The 24,884-nt window shown below is 46.6% G+C and overlaps 2 protein-coding genes across 6 annotated transcripts; one reads left to right on the top strand and one right to left on the bottom strand.

The window, feature by feature from the left end:
* Positions 1-441: 441 nt before the first annotated feature.
* Positions 442-9,713, top strand: plod3 (procollagen-lysine, 2-oxoglutarate 5-dioxygenase 3). 3 transcript variants are annotated; one of them, XM_018733790.2, is made up of 19 exons: positions 443-691; positions 2,379-2,470; positions 2,609-2,745; positions 4,915-5,078; positions 5,162-5,274; positions 5,523-5,586; positions 5,771-5,868; positions 6,119-6,220; positions 6,469-6,600; positions 6,771-6,892; positions 7,051-7,155; positions 7,261-7,386; positions 7,487-7,628; positions 7,756-7,869; positions 7,985-8,056; positions 8,168-8,272; positions 8,377-8,523; positions 8,617-8,742; positions 8,922-9,713. In XM_018733790.2, the coding sequence occupies exons 1-19, from the start codon at positions 496-498 to the stop codon at positions 9,075-9,077; spliced, it is 2,313 nt and encodes a 770-aa protein (XP_018589306.1). In that variant the 5' UTR covers positions 443-495; the 3' UTR covers positions 9,078-9,713. The 3 variants fall into 3 exon arrangements, with proteins under 3 accessions (XP_029113323.1, XP_029113324.1, XP_018589306.1); XM_029257490.1 differs by having other exon boundaries at positions 442-691; positions 8,377-8,742; XM_029257491.1 differs by lacking the exons at positions 2,379-2,470; positions 2,609-2,745 and having other exon boundaries at positions 442-691; positions 8,377-8,742.
* Positions 9,714-15,998: 6,285 nt separating this feature from the next.
* mogat3a (monoacylglycerol O-acyltransferase 3a) lies at positions 15,999-19,416 on the bottom strand. Of its 3 annotated transcripts, none has more exons than XM_018733808.2 (6): positions 19,104-19,416; positions 17,971-18,149; positions 17,588-17,792; positions 16,577-16,847; positions 16,284-16,483; positions 15,999-16,206 (listed from the first exon to the last, which is right to left on the bottom strand). In XM_018733808.2, the coding sequence occupies exons 1-6, from the start codon at positions 19,198-19,200 to the stop codon at positions 16,052-16,054; spliced, it is 1,107 nt and encodes a 368-aa protein (XP_018589324.2). In that variant the 5' UTR covers positions 19,201-19,416; the 3' UTR covers positions 15,999-16,051. The 3 variants fall into 3 exon arrangements, with proteins under 3 accessions (XP_018589324.2, XP_029113421.1, XP_029113422.1); XM_029257588.1 differs by having other exon boundaries at positions 16,577-16,838; positions 19,104-19,415; XM_029257589.1 differs by having other exon boundaries at positions 16,577-16,751; positions 19,104-19,410.
* Between the last annotated feature and the right edge of the window lie 5,468 nt (positions 19,417-24,884).

Here is a 24,884-nt window from a genome sequence, read left to right as displayed (position 1 = left end):
TTCTTTTGTCACTCAGCAATGAATGACTGACGAATCTACAACGGAAACTCATTCCGAGATCTATGAACTATGAACTACGTATCGCGTGTGTATTTCGAGTGCCGGCGGTGTACGAACGGCGCTGCTTTCCTCCTGACACGTGGCAGGGGCTCCGCTCGGCTCCGCTCGGCTCCGCTCGGCTCCGCTCGGCTCCGCTCGAGCGGCTCCGCTCGGCTCCGCTCGGCTCGGCTCCGCTCGGCTCCGCTCGGCTCCGCTCGGCTCCGCTCGGCTCGCCAGCGTTCTCGAGTTTTCCCGAGTTTTCCGTGGCTCGAGGGCAAAGAAAACGAGGACGCGTCTTCCATAGTTTCTGTCCCGATTGGGCAAGTCGCGGCACGTACTGCGCTGTCACTGGACTTTGCTTCTGTCAATCACAGTTTCTCAGACTTGCGATTGGACCAGCACAGCTAGAAGGCGTGCGGCTCCGCGTAGCTGTGGAATGTGTGGAGAGAGCGGTTGATGTCGGGCGTTCGGATCGCAGGAGCGCGCGCGCGCGGGCACGGTGGAGGAGAGGCGAATGAAGACGGGAGATTAAAGATGAATATTAAAGAAGAAAACGCAATGGCGATGACGTTCATGCGGGCGCTGTTCTGTGTGGGGCTGCTTTTAGCGCTGATCGCTGCGGAGCCGGCGCAGGCCCTGCTGCTGGAGCCAGGTTCGTCTGACTAGTCTCTGTGTGGGGAGTCAGTGAGTCTCAGTCTGCCGCGCAGAAATGAAGTCTTAAGAAAAGACTGAAACACTCAGTCACAGTGTAGTACAAAAAAAATTAACATTTAACTGTGTCTGCGAGTTTTAACACGTACTAAGATGCAGAATGCTGCAAAATTAACATTAATTAACTACCGAATTATTTCTCTCTGTCAGTGAGTTTACCTCAGAAAAAAACAGTGACTACAAATTAAGTTAACATGATGATAGCTGAGGAAATCACTTACCTCAGGCAGAGACAAAAGCATAAATAACCGCTAGAAAATTTAACTACCTTTGGAGAGTTTAAAATAAATGACAGATATTTAATACTAGTAGTGAACTAGCTTGACATGGTATGTCTGAGTTACTGTTTTCACCTCTTATCTATTAAGTAAGGGACTGAAGTAGAAGAATGGAGATACAGGAGGTACAACGACATTGATTGATTGGCACAGTGAGATGGGTAACTTAATGGATACAATGAGTTTGACTTTGTCTGAAGGCCATCGGTTCGAGTGTCGCCTCCTGCTATAGTACCCTTTAGCAAGGTACTTACCTTAAATTGCTCCAGTGCAAATGGTTACGTAATTCTAGATAACGTCATGAGTAATTTTGGAGAAAAGCGAAGCGTCAGATGAATGAGTAAATGTCAGTGTCTTGCGAGTACAGTTCAGACCCAGAGCTCGTCCCCTGATTTCCTTTGGCCCTCCCCGGAGGGTCCACTGTAACCAGGCCCCGCAAGGGCCCTGTTGTGATGTCCGTTCTCCAGAACTGCATGTCGCCTTGCGCTCAGCCCAGTGGTGTGTGGGGAGAGTTCACCACGAATGTGGTGGTGGTGGTGGTGGTGTTATAGCCACTGCTTTGCACTCAAAAGACCCAGCTTCACATCCCATTTCCTGCTGCAGTACTGCTGAGCAAGGTACTTACTGTACATTAGTATAGTAAAAATTACCCAGCTGTGTAAATAAGTAAACAAGTGTTAGTAGTACATCCCTGTAAGTCACTTTAGACAATAAATGTCAGATAATTATATGTAAGACTGTTGACATAATTCTTTGTTGGTGTTTCTTTTTGTAAGAACACCTCAGTTTCTCACATTAGTCAGGTCCCAAAATGACTGAATTTACACACTTGTGCCTGGCAGCTGGTGGGGTGTGTGGTCTCGCTCTGTCCCAACAAGGTTCTGTGCTTCACCACCTCATACTGCAGTTCACACTGACTCTCCTTAGTGACAGGAGCAATGTTTGCAACTCGTGAGAGATATTGTGTGAGAATATGATCAAGTATCATTGATATGTAGTGTCCTGGTCTCAGTGATTCAGCATTGTTGGGTGCATGAGTTTTTTGAGTTGCACTCTTGTCCAGTTGAGCTCATGTGTATTTCTCAGTTGTATTTGGAATGTGGGCTGGCTGATGTTTTGGGTTATGGGTCCGTGATGGTCCTGGAGACATTCTAGAGACTTAACTGTTCCTGTGTCTTCCCCAATGTCCTGTGGAAACCCCTAAATAAGCAGGGTAACTGACCTCGGTATATATTTTTCAGTTTCCAGAATACTGTACTGGTAGTCTCTGTGTCTGTGTGGGAGACATGATCATTTCTGTCTGAAGTTCTGCCCCTTTCTCTGCCCCTGTCTCACTCCCCTGGCTCTCAGACAACCTGCTGGTCATAACTGCTGCCACAGAGGAGACAGATGGCTTCAGCAGGTTTATGCGCACAGCTCACCAGTTGAACTACACAGTGAAGGTACAGCATATCTCAGTCCCTTACTAACCATTCCCCAGCTTTTCCACAGGGGTAGTCCTGCCTTGATAAAGCAGCAGTGACCATGATGCTGTCAATGGCGATTTACCTGTAGGTGGCTTTTGTTCCCTGTATGGTCAGGTGCTGGGCTTGGGTGAAGAGTGGAGGGGGGGTGATGTGGCTCGCACAGTTGGTGGAGGTCAGAAGGTTCGCTGGCTGAAGAAAGAGCTGCAAAAGTACAGTGAACGACAGGACCTGGTTATCCTCTTCGTGGATAGGTGAGGCTCTGTAGATATAAATGTCCCAGAGTGATCTGTGTTTTCACCTACTTTGTTGGATAAGAGCCTGGGGGTAATGATGGACTCAGGTCTGTCCTTCTTTCAATATATCAGTCACAGTCAGATGCAGGATCTTCCCTTATCTCATAACAAACTCAATGCAACTTCTGCTCCAGGCCATGGCAATACCCTGCATGGACTATTGCAGCTCACTCCTATCTGGTCTTCGGGCCTTTGCCATCAAACCTCTCATGTGGTACAGAATGCTGCTTGCACGTGTCGTGTGACTTACCAAAGCATTCTCATGTATCCCTCCTCCTCGTCTCTCTCCATTGGCTGCCCGCAACAAATTCAAGACTCTGGTTACGGCTTGCGAGACCATCAACGGATCTGCGCCACGATATTTACCAGACCTGATCACTTGCTACACCCCAACCAAGACTGCTACAGAACTCCACCTCTGCCTAGTTGATAGTCCCACACACAAGAGGTCCAAAATCAAAAGCGCAAAGATTTCCATTCTGGCTTCAGTGTGGTGGAATCATCTCTCTCACTCATAACTGCTGCATCTCTCTTTACATTTAATAAGTCTCAAAACACATCTCTTTTTTGGACTCACTTCTTTCTTGACCACCTATGTGCTTGAAAAAACGTATGTTATTTGTTTAATAAGAATTCTATATACAGCTATTGGTGTAATGATGATTTATACAGTGCTATGAGTCAAACTGACTGTACTCAAGAATTACCTGTCTGTCTAGGTCTCTCCTGTTGATGGAATGTACTTTTTGTATTGCTCTGACATCTTTTTGGAGAAAAATATGTCAAATGAATAAATATGTTTATTGCCCGCTATCTTAATTTCTGTCACTTTATCCTCCTTTTGTTTGTCCTTTTGTCTTGCCCTGCTGTCTCCTGTTTCCTTCTCTCCTGCTTTCATGGTGCACAACTAGTGGGTTGAAGTCCCAGCAGCTGAGTCTCTCATCAGCCTCAAACTTTTTGAGGCGAACATCCCAGGACTTGAAATGGGATGTGAAATGAGTGTAAAAATGTTTCCTAACATCTAATAATTCCCTGAAACATTTACATTTAATTTTGCAGAAAAAAATGATTCCATTGCATCAATTGTTAGTGAGATCTAGGTGCAGATGCATGACTCTTGAGTAGTCAATTTGTATCATGCCACCATATAAACTGATATACATTACACAAGTAGCTGCATGTAGACAACTGGGCAGAGCCAGAGGAGTATTAGACATAACTCGTACCACTGTATTCTGTATCAGCTGGGTTTAATGCTGGATGTCTGAAATGCTAGCAGGAGAGATATCGCCATAGCCTGAACCAGGAATTGCATAGTTCGCTGTGAGATAAGGGGAAATCCTATGCAGGATGTATCTGCAAAATACGCTGTAGTTTCAGTGTGAAGAGTGAGAAGGACAGAGAGGAATCAGTCATTACTCCCAGCAGCTTAGGTGAAGAAGTTTAGCTATATATCATTCCTATTGTCTTAGTCCTTGGAGGATGTGCTTCATTCACACCATCCTGAAGGGATTGGATACAGATCTCTCCTTCAGGATGAGGAGTAGGAGGGTGGTGTGTGACACTGTCTCTAGTTAGGAAGTGTCTTCCTGTAATTATGGTTTACTGCTGACCTTTTAATAACCGTGCTTCAGTGAAGAGACACTGTAGTGAACATTGGATTATAGTTCACATGGAAGGCTACGCCAGTGCTGTGCAGAGTGCCATTTGGAGTCATACTGTGTAGCCCAGCTGAGACCTTGTGGTAGTGGAGGACATCTAGATGGCAAGATGAGATGTCAGGAAGTGCTGGGATTAGCAGGACAGAGCTATCATTGGGTTTGAAAGCCAACCTAATCCTGAATTGTCAGTCCATAATATCACCTTCCTGTCTGCTTTGCTGGAAAGTTCTATTCTTTGGTCATCTTTTGCACTTGCTCATAGTGTTCTGCATATAATTCTTTCCTTTTTTTGATGTATTAGTTTTTGTTTTGTCACATCTCACCTGTGGTGAATTTGAACAGCTCATTGGTTGGCCCTTTGTGCTGAGCACTCCCATGTTATCTTAGACAGTAATTAGATCAGATACCCTGCGATGCATGCTGTATCTCATTGTGTCCTACATACATGTACTCTCCTGTTTTCCAGCTATGATGTGATCTTTGCCAGTGGGCCCCAGGAGCTGCTCAAGAAGTTCTCCCGCATGAGCCATCGTGTAGTGTTCGCTGCTGAAGGCTTCTGCTGGCCAGACCAGCGGTTAGCACCCAAGTACCCACCCGTGCACACTGGAAAGCGCTACCTGAACTCAGGAGGTGGGTGCATGGTATGTGGTGCATAGACTTCAGGGAGCTGCTTTGGGGAGTCACTGACTTGCTGTGTCTGTGTCACTCATCAGGCTTCATCGGCTATGCCCCCGAGCTCAGTGCCATAGTGCAGCAGTGGAAGCAGAAGGACAATGATGACGACCAACTCTTCTACACCAAGATCTACTTGGACAAGAATCAGCGGGTCAGTATTCAGTTGAGTGGGATCCACATTCTGCTAAATAGCTTGTACAATGTTTTCTCTGTGGAGACCAGAAAGGCATCTACTTTCCACATAACATTCATTGACAACACCTCTATAGTGAAGTCCTCTGTGACACATCAGGTCTGTTATGGTTGTTGATTCAGGAAGGGCTGGAGTACACCTGCTGATACCTGTGAGTAGTAATATTTCAGCAGTAGAAGGACAACCATGTGTGTTTCTTCCATCAGACAAAACTGAACATGACCCTGGACCATCGCTCACAGATCTTCCAGAACCTCAATGGAGCCATTGGTGAGAATCTAGGGCTTTGTGCTGATGTGAGTGAGTATGTGTGTGTTCTGACCGATAGGGCTTGGAGAGGGTTGGGTTGTTCAGCTGTATCTCAGGATGTTGAATGCTATGGAACCTCTGCCCTCACTGACCTCCATATGGCACTGTGTCCTCATGTGAATCCTGTTTGTTTCCACTCTTGCAGATGAGGTGGTGCTGAAGTTTGAGAAGGCACGAGTCCGTGTGAGGAATGTGGCGTTTGACACACTACCTGTGATTATTCATGGCAATGGACCCACCAAGGTAACAGCTGGGTGATGTCTCTGCATGTGACATGAGTCATTTGTAGGCATCTGTAGTTGTACTGCAAAAAATATTTATTATTGTTCATTAAAACATTACTGGAATTTGAATATCCACATGTAAATAAATGCATATAGTGGTTTCTTAGCTTAACATCTGAGTATTTTGTTGTAAAGTGATGAATAGATGTGTGTAAGGGGCCTATGGAGGTGCATGATAAGACTGCAGTCTTCTGTTTTGTCCTGCACAGCTTCAGCTGAACTATTTGGGGAACTACGTGCCTACAGCCTGGACCCATGAGATGGGTTGTGGAATCTGTGATGATGACCTTCTGGATCTCAGTGAGGTGCTGGTGAGTTTCTTTGTGTGATATTCCCATAGTAAAATGATAGAAAAATACTTCTGCCTGCAAGTGACTTTCCACTTTTCTTGTGTTTTGAAGAAGGCTTCCTAAGTATTAAGGTTGTTTGTTTTTTTTTTTTCTTTTAAATTCAAAGGGTTTGGTTTGATTGTTTTGCTTGAGAATTGAACGCAGAATATAGCTTTGGTATTCTGATGATGGGACTATCCTGTTGCTTATTGTTACTGTGTATGTTGCAGGATGAGGAGATGCCCATAGTACAAATTGCCGTGTTCATTGAGCAGCCGACCCCTTTTTTGGCTGAGTTCCTTAAAAGACTGACCACCATGAACTATCCGATGAGCCGCTTGCGGCTTTTCATCCACAACAATGTGAGTGTCTCCACAGCCGGTCGATCGGTCTATTCTTTTGGTGGACGGACCCATCAGCTTTACTGTTTTACACTGTGACTGCATTCTAAAGGCTTCACTCTCATTGCTCATCCTTGCCCTGTTTGTGTTTCTGTTTTCTCTCTTTTTTTTGTCTTCCCCCACCCTACTAGGTTGTTTATCATGAGCAGCACGTACAGCGGTTCTGGGAGCAGTACCGTACTCTCTTCCCAGAGGCCCGGGTCATTGGACCTGAGGAGAACATGCAGCAGGACGAGGCTCGGACGATGGCAGTGTGAGTTCTGCGTAGCTTCAGGTTTCTCAATCACCCTCAGGTCATCACTGGCTGCAACTGTGGGGACTTAGATTATTCTTAGGTTCATAATCAGTGATGAGTCAGTTGCAGTGCAGACAGGCCTGAGAAATGGTTTCTCTGTGCCTTCTCTCCTGCAGGGAGCTCTGTCATCAGGACTCCACATGTGATTATTATTTCAGCATTGATTCCGATGTTGTGCTTGTGAACCCTGACACACTGAGAATCCTCATCGAGGAGAACCGGTGAGAATCGAACTTGAATCACTCAAAGAGAGCATACATGTGCACCTGACACTTCTGATCCCTGTCAGGATGTGTCCGTATTTTTCTGTCCCTGTTCTCTGTCAGAGCGATCATTGCACCCATGCTGTCCCGACATGGCAAACTGTGGTCCAATTTCTGGGGAGCCCTAAGCCCAGAGGGCTACTACTCGCGTTCTGAGGACTACATTGAAATTGTTCAAGGGAAGCGCATGTGAGTACACTGCTCCACTGCTTTGCTCAGTACTTCATCACTGCGTTTTGGATACAGTTCCCATGGTGATGTCTTTTCTTGGTTCTCTTCACCTCTTCAGTGGCTTGTGGAATGTTCCCTACATTAACCAAGTGTACCTGATTCAGGGAGCCACGCTCCGCAACCGCTTAGCTCATGTCAGCCTCTTCTCTCAGGATGGCATGGACCCTGACATGGTCTTCTGCAGGACTGTGCGAGACCAGGTCTGTCCGCCCATGCCTGGGCGGTTTTGGATCCTGTTTCTGCTGTTGCCGAGAATACTGACACATAATCCCTCCACTCTGTGCCTGACCCTCTGCTCATCTCTGTGTTCGTTTCTGTTTCTCCCAGGGTGTGTTCATGTTTGTGTCAAATAGGGACGAGTTTGGACGGCTCATCTCCACTGCCAACTACAACACCAGTCACCTGTACCCTGACATGTGGCAGATCTTTGACAACCCAGTGGTAAAGACTTTCTCACAGATTTTGGTAGCACAGGTGCACTATGGGATACGTCTTTGGAGCACTATTGGGTTCAGAGTTGTAGGCACTCCCTAGAGGGTCTTTCCTTTTTTTCTAGGACTGGAGAGAGAAATATGTCCATGAGAACTACTCCAAGATCTTTGAGGAGAATGAGAATATTGTGGAGCAGGTAGACTGACAAGCATCAGTGCTATCTTCTGACGGGTGTAAAAGAGCCACCACAGTCAAATAGATATTTTGTGATGTCAGCCTCATCGTTGCCCTCCCTGTCCCACCCCAGCCCTGCCCTGATGTGTACTGGTTCCCAGCTTTCTCAGACAGGATGTGTGATGAGCTTGTGGAGACCATGGAGCATTTTGGCAAGTGGTCTGGTGGGAAACACAAGGTACATTCACTTTCTGACAGCAGCACCGATCAGCACCAACAGGCAATAGAAAGGACAGGAGGAGTCCCTGAAGTGACCAGTGTGTGCATGCATGTTTGTGACAGGATGAGCGACTGACTGGTGGCTATGAGAACGTGCCAACTGTGGACATACATATGAACCAGATTGGATTTGAGAAAGAGTGGCTCAAGTTTCTGAGGGAGTACATTGTCCCTGTCACTGAGAAGCTGTACCCGGGGTACTCCTCCAAGGTGAGAGAGAGACTGCACCCCCCTAGCAGCGTGTTGACCTGCTACACTCCCAGCATCCATTGCTCAACCTCTCTCTTTCCCTTATCTCTGCAGGGTCGTGCCATCATGAATTTTGTGGTACGGTACCGTCCGGATGAGCAGCCTGCGCTGCGGCCGCATCACGACTCGTCCACCTTCACCATCAATATCGCCCTCAACCACAAGGGCAAGGACTTCCAGGTGCGTTTGTTCTTACTGATTAAGGTGTTCACTATGGGTTTATTCCTTTTAGAGATTTACTGGAAAAGAATTGCATGCTGTGTGCATTCTATCTCCAAAGCCAATGTTTGGCATTCTGAGCATTAACTGTGGTGTGTGTGTGTGTTTTGTGTGTGTGCTTACATGCATGCCATCTCCAGGGAGGAGGCTGTCGATTCCTGCGCTACAACTGTAAAGTGGAAGCCCCTCGAAAAGGCTGGTCCTTCATGCACCCTGGGCGCCTGACACACTATCATGAGGGCTTACCCACCACGGAGGGCACCCGCTACATCATGGTGTCCTTTGTCGACCCCTAGGGACCAGTGAGAGGATCGGGGGGGGGGGCCTCTTGTGAAAACGTTCAGTGGGGGTTCTTCAGCTCATGTTGGGCTCCCAGTAACCAGGTATTCTTCAGCACAAGACACAGCATTTTATACACAATGGGAGTCTGGGTAGGAACAGGGTAGTTGCCTGTCACATAACTGAGGATGACCATCAGCCATAGTTTTACAGAACTGAATCTCCTGGAAAACAGGAAAAGATGAATTGGAGGATGGAACTGGGCAAAACAGCAAGAGCATCATGGTCCTGAACTGGTCTTGCTGTGAACCAGTTCTTTCAGTGATGTGGGTGACAGGTGTCTGATGGCACTACATTGCTTCATTGCCAGTCTGAGTCCAGCAGTCTGGACAAAGAGTAGGCAATACCTTCATGACATCTGTGCTATTTACACTGACAGTTTCTACATAGTTTTCTTCCTTAAGTCACCAGTGCCTTTCTGCAGTTACTGAGATATGCTTCCACAGTGTGTCCTCCGCAGGGATTTTTGAGCTGGTCGTTGCTTATATCAGTTGTCCCGTTATTTTGTCCTTGTATCTTGCACTTGTTAAGTAAACTCCCCATTGTATGAGAGCCATCAGGAAGAATGAATGATGACTTGCATTTATGCAAGGTGTCTGTGAAACATTTCAGGCCCCTTTCCCATACTGCCCAGCCCAGTGTATGAGGGTGTGAGCATTTATGCGCTTCAGCATGAGACTAATTTACCTTTGTAAGAAACTACTTTTTTCACAGGCCTTCTTGTTCCAGCCATCAGTGAGGTTGGCCGCAGTGAGATGGCACTGCAATTGTTTTACCTGGATTTGTCTGGTCATACCTTGTCACACTTCATCATTTCCCAGCAGTGCTCAATGTCGGTGTATTGTAAATGGATGCTGTTGTGCTGAGAAATCATTCAGAAAATGTTGGTTTTATTTTTTAGGCAAATTATGATATAGTTGTATACAAGTTGAGTGAAGAAAAGAAGCAAATGCTTTGGTTTAAATACTAGAACATTAAAGCATTTGTGGTTTATGGGTTTTTAGTGAATTGGTTAGTGTTGTAGTTGTCTTGCTTACTTGTTAGCTGTTTTTCAATGCTCTGCTTTGTACAAAGTGCATTAAATTATTTGCAAAATAAACTTTTAAAACAAACCGACCGTATGGAAATGGTTCTGTTGTCTAAATTGAGGGACATGTTACTCTGTCCTCTTACCTCTGAATGTCTCACTGTGCCACAAACTGTTTAGTTTATTGAAGGTCTGTCCAGATACTGACTGCTATATGGCCTTAATATCATTCAGTCACTGATCCTTGAAAATCTGTCATAAACTGGCTCTTCTATTGTGAGATTTCTATATTGTGAAAATACAGTGAAATTGTTGCATTTTCTTACCTTAATACAAATGGGTAGATTTCACACGACTCCAAGTAGGTAGTATATAACTAATTTTTTTGCGGATAATTCACATTATAATAATACACGTACAGTATAAGCAGTAGTTGAAATCGAACGTTATCCTTGGTTTGGTGCTCTAAATGTTTTCAACTGTTTGCTTAGTTCATATGAATATTGAAGTTTGCAGCTGTCTGAGCAAACGAGGCCATTTCAGCACTAGTTGGTGCTATTTTTCCACAACGGAGAACTTCACAAACTGCCTCACTTCCATGTCACCATGATACTGAGACACTTAATTCCCTTTCTGTCAAAGACAGTTGTGGTCGCCATAGAAGACTGCTAGGACTGCACAGGGCAACAGCAGCACACAGTCAATGAACCGGTTGCAGAAGACACTGCGTTAACACGAATCCAATGAAGGTGTGTAGATAAAGAGGCTCACACTGCTGGGAAAAAAGATGATGATGGGTATCTGTGGTTCTTTTGGCCTGGAGTAGAGTCAGAGCCCACTAGGTGTATAAGTCGCCAACATGTGTGCAAGTTTCAAGTTTTATTGTCATGCCTGTTTGATGAAGACAGGGAAACTCTTGGACTACAGTCTGCTCTTTCTTCAGTAATATGCATTGGGGGGGATGGGGACTATGAGGGAGGCCAGTGGGAGGTTATAATAAACTAAACAAAACCATGCAAGACAAGATAATATAAAGCAGTTCAAAGCAGAAGTGCACAGGCAGCACAGTCCAACATACAATAGTGCAGTTCACAGTACAGTACTGGGGATATAATATAGGGAATAGATATTTACATCTTCAGGTGTGTGGTCTGAACTGCAAAGTGGTAGAGTGCAAGCTGACATCAGGAAGTGACTATTAAAGTACAGTTTGGCAGTAATGGTTCAATGGAAAAGTAGTTTGCGAGTCCAGGGCACGAGATCATGCCCTGGTACCGTTTTTCAGAAGGTCGGCGCCCGTAATGATACGTTCAGCCCTTGTCCAGCAGTGGTGGGCGTAGATGTCTTGAAGCTGTGACGCATCAGAATCTATGACTTTTGTTGCATTCCTGGCAGTCCTTTGCAGCACTTTCAGATCCTGAGCAGTCGGTGATGGTCCCCAGCCACACCTCTCAATGGTACAGCAGTAGAAGCTCAGCAGGGTATCTGTTCCAACCCCAAAGCTCCATGGCCTCCTTAGGAAGAACAGTCTTTGTTGTGCGTTCTCGAGGATGCTGGTGTTGTTGAGAGTCCGTAAGAGGGAGTCCGAGAGCCGGATGCTCAAGAACAAGAAGCTGCTGATTATTTACACTGGCAAGTCGTCAGTGTGGACGGGGCTGTGGCTGCCTCTGTTTCCGGAAGAGTTTCCAGAAGTCTCCTTTGTGAGTGAGGATTTTCTCTGGACACCATGCAGTCATGTCTTTTACCTCCCTCTTGGAGGCAGCTCGTCATCGTTGTTTGTGAGCCTGATCACGGCAGTGTCGCCTGCACACTTGACAGTGCTGACACTCCCATGTTTGTTGCACAGTCATAGTACTATGTGAACTACTGCAGTAGGGTGGTGTTGACAATCAGGGTGGCTTATGATCTGTGGCCACTTCTTACTGTCTGGGGCCTATTTGTCAGGAAGTCAAACACAAGCCCCAGATAGAGCTGCAAAGACTGGGTTCCCTAAGGTTTAACACCAGTTTGGATGGAACAGTGATGTTAAGTGCAGAGCTGTAGTCAGTGGACTGCATCCCAACACAGGTGTGTTTCCTTTCAAGGTGTTTTCAGAGCAGTGTGCAGGGCAGGAGAGGTGGCATCATCCATACATCTGCTATGTCGATATGCAAACTGTAGAGGGTTCAGGGTGGCAGAGATGTTACAGCTTATGTAGGACCTGACCAGTCTCTTCCAGGAACTTCATCACTACGGAGGTTATCGCGATGGGACAGTACTCACCCGAGTAGGAGAAAGGAGGTTTCTTCGGCACACACACACCATCACCGTGGACTTTTAAAAGACACCGGAACAGGGATGAATTGAAGATGTCAGCATACACCTGTGACAGCTGGACGCATGACGGGATGCTGTCACAGCTGGAAGCTTTGCAGGTTTTAACCCTTTTAAAAGTTTTATTCACACACAGATTTAACAAATCTAAACAGATAAAAAGCTGAACATGTCTGTTCAGTAAATACTTTGTAAATGTGTACAAACATGTACATGCAGGTGTGTGAATGTGTGCTACAGGAGCCTTATTGGAGGCTGACCTTTGACCTTGTGCAAAAGAGCACACTTTGATACTTGTATGTTTGTTACATTTATTCACTTAGCAGATACTTTTCTCCAAAGTGACTTACAATGGATACTCTCTCACACACACACACACACACACACACACACACACACACACACACACACACCTTATTCACCAAGGTGACTTAGACTATTTACAATGGGTCACTCATCCATACATCGGTGAAACACACTCTCTCTGCGTTAATCACATACTATGGGTGAACCTCAACAGCATGTCATTAGATTAGGGGAGGAAACCCACGCAGACACGGGAAGAACACGCAAACTCCACACAGACTGAGCAGTGATCGAACCCACCTTCTCTTGCACCACTCAGGCACTGCGAGACAGCAGCGCTACTTGCCGTGCCACTATGCTGCCCACAACTTGTAATGGATATAGAGGAAATGTAGGTGGTCATACTGCACGAAAGCACACATACTCCTTGGAAGTGGACAATGTGGGATAAAATGCTCTCATCTATATTTAATATTTTTCTTAGCATTCTTATCATTGCTGTATTTGATAACTGTCCAGCTTTACTTATTGCGTACTTGTAATGAGTTACTGTACTTTGGTTTTTAGCATCCTGTATGTACATTATTATAGCACAGCAAACCAAACCCAGTAGCAGCAAACAGAACACAGTACTGGAAAAGGTACCTGTAAGCAGCAGCATATTTCTCCCTTTCATGTTACTTTGGGCAAATCCTACTCTCTCATTTCTCTGCCAGTTTACTTTTCTTCAAAAAGATCTTTTGTGTTAGACACATTTCAGAGTATAACAACTCTGTTCTTTTTAACTTTCAGAAGTTCTGCTGACATGAGTGTCTCATAGTGAGCTCACAAAAAAGGGCCAATGCATCTGCAAAACATTGTATTATAGGGCATTATGTTGTGGCCACCGTCTGCGTGGGAAAGTGGGCCTCCTCTTGGGCCCGTGATGCAGACAGAAAGTCCATCTAACAGGCTGCCACATCATTTTCACTTTTAACCCAAGTGATGTAATGTAAGGACGGTGCTGCTTTCAGCAATTTACCCATTGATAGAGCTGCATAATTCTGGGTCTGTTCATTCTCAGTAGCACTTTGGTCAAGGGGGCTACAGCGGTGTTCAAACCCCTGACTGACGTGCAAGGTGCTGGCTGTAACCACAGCAGCTGCTGTCCCCTCCCTTCATTGCAAAACCTTTGAAGAAGGTGTATATGTGCATTCCTGTACCCTGTCATTAGAGGAAGTCAGTGAAGATCTAGGACACCTCAACCCTCCAGCAGCTTAGCGAGAACGGACTGGGCTTGCGTCTCGCTGTTGTACTGGGAAGGTCACTGCTGGTGGGAGAAGATATTGAGGAGCTGCTAGAGTGAGAAGGGACTGCGTTGGGGGATATACAGCTTTCACGCATCGATCCTGCTGTCTCCCACCACTCTATTCTCAGCTGCCAAAGGTAGCAATTCAAGGTCAGTGGTAATGTTGGCTCCTAAGTCAAGTGTTCCTGCAGTTGAACTCTATCCACTGTCTGTAAGGGGACATATTGTACCAAGCCTTCCACCACTTACACCCTTAATAAGTTTCCCCACACGCCGCCTCTTGTGAAACTGCACTTTGCTTTATTTGCTTGTGAAACTGCAAAGGATGTAGAGCAGAAGAACATCTTGATGCACAACCCTGTTACAGTAAACTTGTACAAGAGCTACCAGTTGTGTAAGTCACATGCCATCCAAAACAGGACTAGCTGAAGTCTACTGTACATGTTTGTAGAAGCCACACTGGAGGACCTGCACTGTGTGTGTTTGAGCTCATGTGAACTCTCACAGCTTTGCAGAGGTTTGCTCCCAGATGCTGTTCTACACTAGGGTAAAGGTCAGACTGGCATATGGATGGTGGAGCGGGCTCCCGTGCATGCACGCACTTCAGATCTATAGCTGGACGTCTTGATTTTGACAGCATGCAGTTGTCCCCCCGCAGTGAAGATGACAGTGACAGAGGGAGGTAAGCGCCAGCAGGGGGACCTGGTCCCATCTCCTGCTTGCATAAAGCGCGTCTGACAGGCGTGAACACTACCAGCACAGGTGGAGAACAGCCAATTTTCTTTAACTCTGTGGTTGAACTGCACAATTGTAGGATTTCCTTTTAACAACCATCCAAAAAGTAGCATTTCATACAAGTCACTTTTGTACAGACAAAAGTTAGGAGGAGCATCACCAACTTGCTATTTCTTCACCAGTTGCACAGGGACACCTGAGCCACTTGTCTTGGCAATCACACCATGGCTCATTGGGCCATGTTGGACTCAGCTGCTTTTGCAACATGATCACATTTACCTCCCACTGTTGGGTTTCTTTCTCTCAGCCCCACACACACACACACACACACAAAACCAGCTTGACAGCAACATGGCACCCATCCTGCTGAAATACCCACCTGAGTGCATGTTCCAGTTTGGCTACAGTTTACTACACATGGTCTCAGTCTGGGCCATTTAGTACAAGACAGGGACATGAGAACTGCTCCCATCAAAGACACCAGCTGGACATATTAATGGAAACCATGTGACTGTTACCTGTCAAGCCCTGTGGTCAATCAGCAGCTCCTTTTCCTATGTGCCCTTTATGGCAGCAGCACCAGCACCCCCTGAATCCCTATGTTGTTCTTTTCACTATGCTCCCATGAGGGAGAACGTGACAACCAGGTCGTAGATCCACTAGTCCCCTTAAACTAGAGTAGGGCCCGAATGTAGCACTTCATTCGCTTTCTATTCCGTAGAGAACAGCAAAGATAGCTTTTCCACATGAACACTGAAAAGAATTTACACTAGTAATGTCCCACTCCTCCCCGTGTCCAGCTCACAGGATACTATTCTCCCCTAGCTCCACATGTCCCCCTTGGACATTAATACCATGAGCTTTCCACCAAAAAGCTCTTCCTGGCAACGCAACACCTGTAACAACTGAGCTGAGTGTGGCCTCTATCCTTTACCGCGTTTCCTATGAGTGAAATCAGTGCTGCGCTGCCCGGGCTCTCTTGTGCACATGCAGAGGACTAATCCTTAGGACTGTGACCCCCACAACCTGGACTGAATTACCCATGTGAAGTGGTGAAAATGACGCCACCACAGCAAAACTCCAAGACGATTGACACATTGTCAGCTAGGGACATACCGCATCTCATTTTTTCCCCCACTTGACAAACATAGCAAGGTGAGGTAAACCTTGTAAAGTGTGTGTTTTTTTTTTTTTTTTTGGGGGGGGGGGGGGGGGGGGGGGGGGGATTGAGGGAGTTAACGAAAGTGCGATGGGGATGAATCCTATATGAACTGGAGGTGTTTGTTCTGTGGGATGCCATAGATGGCCTTGTTCTCCTCAAAGAGCTGCGTGAGACCCTCAAGGTAGAGCTTGTGCAAAGTCTCGATGTCCTCTGCGCTGGGGGAGGGCGTCTGTGTCACAGCGATGGGACGACCCACTGGGGGGAGATAGCAAGGCAGCATTAGCCTAGGGCTCCCGGCAGCCGCAGCCCTCCCAGGTACCCTCTCTACTCACCCACTGTGTGGATGGGCTTCCTGTAGGGCAGCAGGCCAAAGCTGTACTGGAAGACGCCGCGTGCGTGGAACAGGGGCAGGGCCACACCCATCACCTTCTGGAGCCTCTCCTGGAGCCGCCGCAGCAGGGAGCCCACTGGGTTCTCCATCTGGTCAAAGAGCTCATTCTCCCCAAATGAGAACACAGGCACCAGGTGAGCTCTGTGGGCAGCAGGACCACAGCACCAAGGTAAAACTGCACACCGGTTTGCGTGTTCGTTTGCTCGTTCACTCACTCACACTGCGGTCTCGTACCCGTGCTTGAGTGCCATTTTAATGAAGCCCTTCCTGTTGAGCACCTGGAGAGTCAGAGCACCTGGTCGTGCATCCAGCGACTCAGGAGCGCCTCCTACTGCCACCACCGCCACGTGCCCCCCACCAGGGCGGCTCAGGATGTAACTGGCACTGGCCTTCTCACTAGATACCAGGCCTGGAAAAGGGTGGTAGCACATGAGTTGGAGGGGAGGCGTTGGGTGTAGTCCTGCACCGGCCACTCCTTTGAGCTCCAGTCGACACACTCGGGTATCAGAGATGAGAAAGAGCAAAGGAAACATGAACGATATGTAAGGTTAACGCCACGGTGCAGCTGAACGCAGGACGTGACGAAAGAGCGGCAGCAGCAGTTAGCCGAGACGTACCGTGTGTTTGCGCGCCATTGATAAAAACAGAAGACAGCGAGGCACAGACACCCTCAACCACTGAGCAGAGTGGAGTAGCAGAAGTAACCCAAGCTGTACCGTCAGTGTCCTGCCGCCCCCCCGCCCTCACCCCAAAATGTGAGCCTACTATGGCACTCTGGTCCCCAGCGGTCAGCACTCAAGCGGCAAACATTTCAACATCCTTTTTCGAAATGTCCTGTTGCACAACTCCAGCCAAAAGTGCACTCAACCACACGGGGCAAACACACACCTCCATGTCCAAGTGGGATCAAGGGCGTGAAGCCATCAGGTTCAAAGTCCCTTTTCAACATCCACACCCTGTGCACTATGCTACAGGGGGTATTAGAGACTGCTCTTCAACCAGTCGACTGGATCACTTCCTTTCACTGCTTTACTGTTTTCATTGTAAAGTGTGTGTATGTATATAATAGGTTTCTTGCACTCCCCCCCCCCACCACCACTCAGACCAGGTGCTGTGGTGAACCAAGAGAACCATCTGTTAGATGAAGACCCCCACTTGCCTGAAGTTATTAGAAAGGGAGCTTGCTACCCGACTCATTACCGCGGTAACCCCGGACAGTGAGCAGTGCTGGCACCGGGACCCCACCTCCACACATGATGTAATCCCTGAAGAAAGGAACTCTGAACCAGAAGGGCAGCATGAGCAGGTACGGCATCAGGCCGGGGAAGAGCGCTGAAAACCCAGATGCCTCTGTGCAGAAGTTTCCAAAGCCTCCAGCCACCAGGACACCATGAGGGTGGAACCCAAACAGGTAGTTGTGTTTTGGGTCAAGATCCACTGTCTTGATCAGCTGTAGGGGAATTGGGTAAAAGGGAGTGTGAACAGAGGGAGAGTAGGCAATGCTTGAAGACATCTTTGACATAATACATGTTCACAGCACCATCAGTCATGAGTCATCGGGTAGACTGACCTCACATGGCCCGACGCACATCAAACCCGTGACAGCTGATGCTTGTGCCCAAACTCACCGTGATGGGGAAGTAATCACTGAAGTACTTCCACACGGTCCAGCTGCGCACCCAGTGTGACCGGCGCCCCCCGCAGCTGGGTGTGTCCCGGTCCAGGTAGAGCCATCCAGCGTAGAGTGCAGCCAGAATCCACCAGCGGCTCAAACTGAGCAGAATGAACATGGCCAGGCAGCACTGAGCTGAAGTGGCCAAAGGGTGAGTGATTAATCACAGCTAATTTTCAAACACCATTTATATTTGACCAAATACAAAAGTCACTGTGTTTCCAAGATTCATTGAAACGCATGAAGTAAATTGAACCAAAGGAATGAAAAGGGGTGGTCATTCCCTCCTGTGTGTTTGCACATTCCATACTGTAAAACAGGAGTGTGTGTGTGTGTGTGTGCGCACGCTTCCTGTAGATGCTGAATGCATGCTGAGTGTCAGCGTGTCTCAATGTGATGACGTCTCCTCTCTCCCCTCCTGACAGCATTCATCCCAAGAGCTGTTCACAGAAACAGGTGAAAACTCAGCACCTGGACAACGAGGACCAGTGACCGACCGCACCCGAGTCCAGATCCGAGGGCGGCAGCAGGACACCCCTGTGCGCGCGCACGCGTACGCGCACAGCAGCAAGGTGACAGCACCGCACGCTGCACTTCTTACAGATCAGATGCCCTGTGTCCGAAACAGCTCTCACACATAACTGGTTTACCCTGCTCTACAAGTTAAACACAAAGTTACACCATCAGTTACACAGATCCATACTTACCAGACTGCTTACCACTTGCAAAAAAAAAATTCAGAAAAACAAAACACCACCATGACAGGCAAACATGACCCGGGCCTGTCCGAACACCCCCTCCCTCAGCACCCAGAGAGACGCAGACTCCACACTCAGCACGTGTCACTGGATGCCTCTCTCGTTCCCTCCCCTTAATGTAGTGGACGGATCATCACTGATCATTCAGCTCTGCCTGGATATAAGTGAAGTTTTTCCCTTCTCACTGCGTTGGGGGGGTATAGCCAGGCAACAGGGCTCTGGGCTCCCCTCCCGCACCCAGTTTTCTGCCTGTATAGTAGGTGAGTCAGTCAGTTAGTTAGTTAGTGTACTGCCCTCCCCACCCACCGGTCACCGGTCACCGGTCACTCACCGAGCACGAGGAAGGAGAAGACCCACTGCACCACGGCCGCCGTCTGAAGGCGCCTCCGCAGAGGTACGTTCAGCGGAGCGAACTCGATCTTCATCATGGCACCGCGGCGGCGCGCACGCTGGAAACGGCTCGAATTTTACTACGGCCAAACTAAGTACTTTCACTCAGTCGCCTACTACATGCGTGTAAATCACTACCGTGGACGATAGTAATGGAGCTGCTGGCGGCCGATGAATCGAGACGCTTTTTGTTGCAGGCGGGGCGGGCGAATGGCGATACAAAGTAACTGGAGGAGCTTTAAAGGTTTCCCCAACGTTCGAACCCGCCCGAGGCGGTGACGTCACTGCCTCGCCTCCGCGCTCCTCCGCCTTCAGCAGCTAATGGAGCGCCAGGCCACACCCTCCCTTGTGTGGCGCGCGTGCACCTCAGATCGTTTTAGTCACGTTCAAAACGCAGAAGTGCCGTGGCGCGATGCCGAGTCTGTTATTGGTGTAACCGAGCGTTCTTGTAGGTTCGCTTAGACGCGTAGCGATCCAGAAAATAACACGATACCCGCCAAGGTTGGTTTCAAACACCTTACAAGTTTGTACTGGATGCAACACGTATGAAACAAGAAGACTGGCCGATGCGCTCCGGTGCGCATGTGCAAAGTCCCCCTGTTGGCGCAGCCATCTCTGCGTTTGAGAAGTGGTAAATAGATTATACTTAACGGAGGTAACAAAGTACACGTCCACACCATCGGTTTGCTTAAACCGGAAGGGGAGAACATTGATTTATTTACATACGTGCTTCATCAGAACACATCACGCACAACAAAGGTCATGTGATCGATACTTCACCAACATGAGAGCACACTGAATAGAATCTCCAACACCCCCACTTGCTCTCATTCTCTACAGGTCCATTTACAATACAACACACAGTTACATCCCTGTATCAGCAACATTTATGCCCCAAACATAAAGCTTTCAAACTTTTCTTTCTTATACTTCGTCATGGGGGTGCAGTGGCGCAGTGGGTTGGACCGCAGTCCTGCTCTCCGGTGGGTCTGGGGTTCGAGTCCCGCTTGGGGTGCCTTGCGGCGGACTGGCGTCCCGTCCTGGGTGTGTCCCCTTCCCCCTCCGGCCTTACGCCCTGTGTTGCCGGGTAGGCTCCGGTTCCCCGTGACCCCGTAAGGGACAAGCGGTTCTGAAAATGTGTGTGTACTTCGTCATTGGTTTAGTCATCACATCAGCAACCATTTCTGTTGTTGGACAGTACTCAATTGTTATTTTACCATCACTAATTGCTGATCGAATGAAGTGGTACCTAACGTCAACGTGTTTACATCTTTGTCGACAAACAGGGTTTTTGGAAAGAGCAATTGCACCTTGGTTATCCTCAAAGATTTTTACCGGTGCATACTGACATCCATTTTCCAGTCCATTCATCAATTGTACAAGGTACAGACTTTCTTGTGTGGTCGCAGCCAGTGCCATATATTCCGCTTCGCATGTTGACAAAGCAACTGTAGGCTGCTTCTTTGACTTCCAGGAAATGAGGGGACCATTTTTGGTTAGACTAAAACAGTATCCAGTCGTACTTCGTCTGTCATTTGGATCTGATGCCCAGTCAGCATCGCTGTATGCCGTAAGTTGCAGCTTCTCGTTACTCTTCTTGTACGTCAGTTCTTGGTTTACTGTACCTTTCAGATACCTCATCACATGCTTCACTGTACACCAGTGTTGCTCATTTGGTTTTGACATAGATTGAGACAATTTACTCACAGCCCAACTAAGATCTGGTCTAGTACATGTCATTAGATAGGTCAAACTACCTACTGCTTCACGATACTTTGTGTGGTTTACAGAGTTTCCATCACCGTTATACTCTAGCTTTTGTTCACATGGGGTCGATCTGGACTTACTATTCGACATGTTGAACCTTTCCAGTATTTTTAAGATGTACCCCTTTTGATTCATTTTCACAACTCCATCCATTTGCTCAAAATCAATGCCTAGGAAATGTTTTAATTTACCAAGGTCTTTCATCTTGAATTTAGCTGTCAGCATCCTTTTCACACCATTTAGTAACTCGTTGGTACTAGAAGCAATAATCAGATCATCAACCCAGATTATTAGCATCACTCTCTCTTTTCCAGTTTGTCTGCTGTAGACACAAGAGTCTGCAGGATTTTGCATAAAGTCATTTTCACTCAGGTAATCATGCAGTAACTTATTCCAGTTTCTACCTGACTGTTTCAGACCATACAATGACTTGTTCAGTTTACAGACAAGTTTTTCACCAGTATTTGATTTTACCTCAAAACCTTCTGGCTGTTCCACATAGATCTCACAATCAATTGGAGCATGTAAGTAAGCCGTTTTCACATCCATCTGATGTAGAACAAGGTCATACTGTGCTGCCATTTGCATCAAGACACGAACTGATGTGATATTTGCTGTTGGAGAAAAGGTTTCCTTATAGTCTCTTCCCATTACTTGACTATAACCCTTAGCAACATATCTAGCCTTATATGTTTCATTGTTATCTGCATTGTTCTTGATTGCATAGACCCATCTACCCCCCCCTGCATGTTTGCCTTCGGGTAGAGCCATCAACGTAAAAGTTCCATTTTCTTTTAGAGAATCCATCTCTTCTTCCATGGCTTTAATCCAGATCTGTGATTTGGTTGAACTCATGGCTTCCTTGAAGGTTTGTGGTACATTACACATTCTGTAACAGTAGTCAATATTAGTAAGTATCTGATCATCATCTTCAATATCAGTTACGTAGTCAGATAAGTATTGGGGAGTTTTCCTGTTCCTTTTGGGGTTGCATCTATTCTGAATATTTTCAGTCTGATCATCATTTTGAAGATCTGTTTTGTCTCCACTATCTTGAGACTTCCCTGAACTCTGTTCAGTGATGTTTGTTGTTACCTTAGATGGCAAATAACTTCTCCCATAAACATCCTCATCTGGTATTTGTGGGTCAGTTTGAGTTTGCTGCTCGACAGCACATTTCTTGAAGAATTTGACAAGCCTGTGTTTAAGGACTCTTCCAGTGTCTGTGTAATACACTAGGTATGAAGGGCTATTCTTGTCATACCCAACAAATATTCCCTTCTCACAACGTGAATCTAGCTTCTTTCTGTCGTGTTTGTATGCATAGCACATGGATCCAAAAACTCTCATCTTTGAAAGATCCGGTTTTCTTCCTGTCAACATGTCGTATGGAGTCTGCTTTACTCTGTTATTAATGCATCTGTTGCGAATTACTGCAGCAGTCATCACAGCGTAAGTCCATAACTCTTTTGGTAATTTACTCTCAATGAGCATGCATCTGGCCATTTCAAACAATGTTCGCCAACTTCTTTCAGCAGTACCGTTTTGGTGGGGTGAATACGGTGCAGAGGTCTCATGTTTAATGCGATTTTTGCTTAGCAATGACCGAAAATTTGTTGCTGTGAATTCAGTGCCATTATCTGACCTAATGCACTTTACAGTACCATAAGGAGCAGTGTCTGCTAGGAATTTTTCCGTAGCCTTTACAGTGTCACTTTTCGCTTTCAGGAAGTAAACAAATATTGTGCCTGAGAAATCATCAACAAATACAAGTGCATACCTGTGACCATCTTTAGCCTCTGGTTGAATAGGACCAGCCAAGTCTGTGTGCACAAGTTCAAGTGGGACTTTGGCACGTGCATCGGGTTCTCTGTTCCTGCTTTGCGCAAATTTGCCTTGTGTGCAGACTTCACAGTGCAGTTTGGACTTGTCAATCTTTCCTTTGATTTCCATTCCTTCCACAATATCTGGCAACTTGGAAACATCATCATAGTTGCAGTGGCCGAGGATTTCGTGCCAAGTTTGAATGTCGTAACAGCCGTTACAATAATCTCCTCCCTTATCTATAGTGTTTAGATAGTACAGTCTATTATACTCTTTTATTTCAAATCTCGTGCCATCCTTGTGGATGAGCTCGTCATGTCCTTGTCGAAAACGAACAGAAGCCCCGTTGGCAGTCGCTGCTTTAACAGAGAATATGTCTTGTGGATATGAAGGAATGTACAGTGCTTTCTTTAGCGTTGTGCTCACTTGCTTTCCTTCACTGTCAATCAAACATATCTCCGCGTCACCTCTCTTCAGTGCAACGCCACTCGCTCTTGTCCCATCCGCAAGCTCAATGAAATGTTTGCCCGTTTGGAAAGTCTCGTCAAATTTCTTAAACTTTCCGATGTCGGTAATTATGTGTGATGTTGCTCCCGTGTCAACCATTAGTCCTTTATGCTTCAGCCCGTCTAGCTGATAATCACACGTTTTGAAGACAAATGCAGCATGTTTATCTGCGTCCTCTTCATGCGTCGCTTGTTTTGCGTCGTCCCTTCTTTTGCGTCTGCAAGATGCGTCTTTGTGTGTTGAGCTTTTGCAATAGCTACACCACTGTTTTTGACTTTTACGACGTTCATTTGGACATCTCCAGGCTTTATGTCCTTTTTGACCGCAATTATAACATGTAATATTATCAGGGTCTGCGTTTTTCTCTCTCTCTCCTCTTCTCACAGGAGCTGCACCACTCGCTTTCATAACGTTGTCGTCATTTGACCTAGCATACTTTTCAGTGTTTTCAAAACTTCTAAGCTTTGTCTTAAATTCTGCAAAAGTCATAGTTTCATCACTCTGTGTTACATGAACTGCGAATGGTTTAAACGATTCTGGCAAACCTTTAAGAATCATTGCAATCAACAGTCCGTCACTGAGCGTCTCCTCAGCATTCCTCAGAGCGGTAATGGCTGTTTCTGCTCGAATAATGTAATCCGTAACACTTTCCTTTGCAGTTTTCTGAAGGGATGTTAATTCTGTGTACAGGTTAACAATTCGCGGCTTCCCTTTTCCTGCATAGTAGCCCCTTAGTATTTGCAGCGCCTTTCTTCCGTCATCTGCGGCTTCTCTCATTATAAGGGAAAGACTTTTATCATCCAAAAACTGGATCAATTCCGCGTAGGCTTCTTCATTTTTATCAGTGTCGTCAATCTCATCTTCGTCCGCGCTGTCTCTATCGCTCGGTGTGGGGACTTTCAATATGGTCTCTTTCAGTCCCAGCAGACGCAGGTGCCCCAAAAACTTTGTCTCCCAAAGTTCGTAATTCTTTTCGTCTCCGTCGAAACACAGTCTACTCAGTCTATTACCTACTTCTCTTCTGGGCCCATAACCTGTTGGCGCAGCCATCTCTGCGTTTGAGAAGTGGTAAATAGATTATACTTAACGGAGGTAACAAAGTACACGCTCACACCATCGGTTTGCTTAAACCGGAAGGGGAGAACATTTATTTACATACATGCTTCATCAGAACACATAAAGTAATCCAGAAGCAGTTCGTCTGTTTACGGAGGCCTTAGTTTATTCAGACACGGTTTTAAAATGAGAGAAGCCAAGGCATTTACTGTACTTCACAGCGTTACAGTGTTATATGTGCGATATACTCTATGTGTTACATGTGTCTCGGTGCTTCGTTTACCCACTTAATACAAATAAGCAGGTTGCATATATGAACTAAGGTGGGGAAATTTAATTCTAATTCAGTAAAAAAAAAATCAGACTATCTTAACAATGAATGCATTTCAATGTATTTGAATTGTTATAATGATTTACAAATAAATGTATTTGTTAATAAAGTTCCTTTTCGATGTGATGTATTTCAAGTGGCACAAGTGTGGTTTCTTAATCCCACCAGCAGGGAGCGTCGCAGGCCGCCGGGATGCAGCTATGACTATTGCCTATTGCGGGAAACCCGACCTGGTTC

This window comes from Scleropages formosus, chromosome 13, assembly GCF_900964775.1.
Source record: "Scleropages formosus chromosome 13, fSclFor1.1, whole genome shotgun sequence".
Taxonomy (NCBI): domain Eukaryota; kingdom Metazoa; phylum Chordata; class Actinopteri; order Osteoglossiformes; family Osteoglossidae; genus Scleropages; species Scleropages formosus.
The sequence above is the reverse complement of the archived record's forward strand: the minus strand, read 5'-3'. Positions and strand labels throughout refer to the sequence as shown.

Excerpts from the sequence above, each read along its gene's own strand:
- plod3 (XM_029257490.1), top strand. The coding sequence starts at position 496 with ATGTCGGGCGTTCGGATCGCAGGAGCGCGCGCGCGCGGGCACGGTGGA. Across the intron at positions 2,746-4,914 it reads GTTATCCTCTTCGTGGATAG|CTATGATGTGATCTTTGCCA; the intron begins GTGAGGCTCTGT and ends CCTGTTTTCCAG. Across the intron at positions 7,387-7,486 it reads ATTGTTCAAGGGAAGCGCAT|TGGCTTGTGGAATGTTCCCT; the intron begins GTGAGTACACTG and ends TCACCTCTTCAG.
- mogat3a (XM_018733808.2), bottom strand. The coding sequence starts at position 19,200 with ATGATGAAGATCGAGTTCGCTCCGCTGAACGTACCTCTGCGGAGGCGC. Across the intron at positions 18,150-19,103 it reads CTTCTCCTTCCTCGTGCTCG|CTCAGTGCTGCCTGGCCATG; the intron begins GTGAGTGACCGG and ends TGGCCACTTCAG. Across the intron at positions 16,484-16,576 it reads AAAATGGCACTCAAGCACGG|AGCTCACCTGGTGCCTGTGT; the intron begins GTACGAGACCGC and ends TGCTGCCCACAG.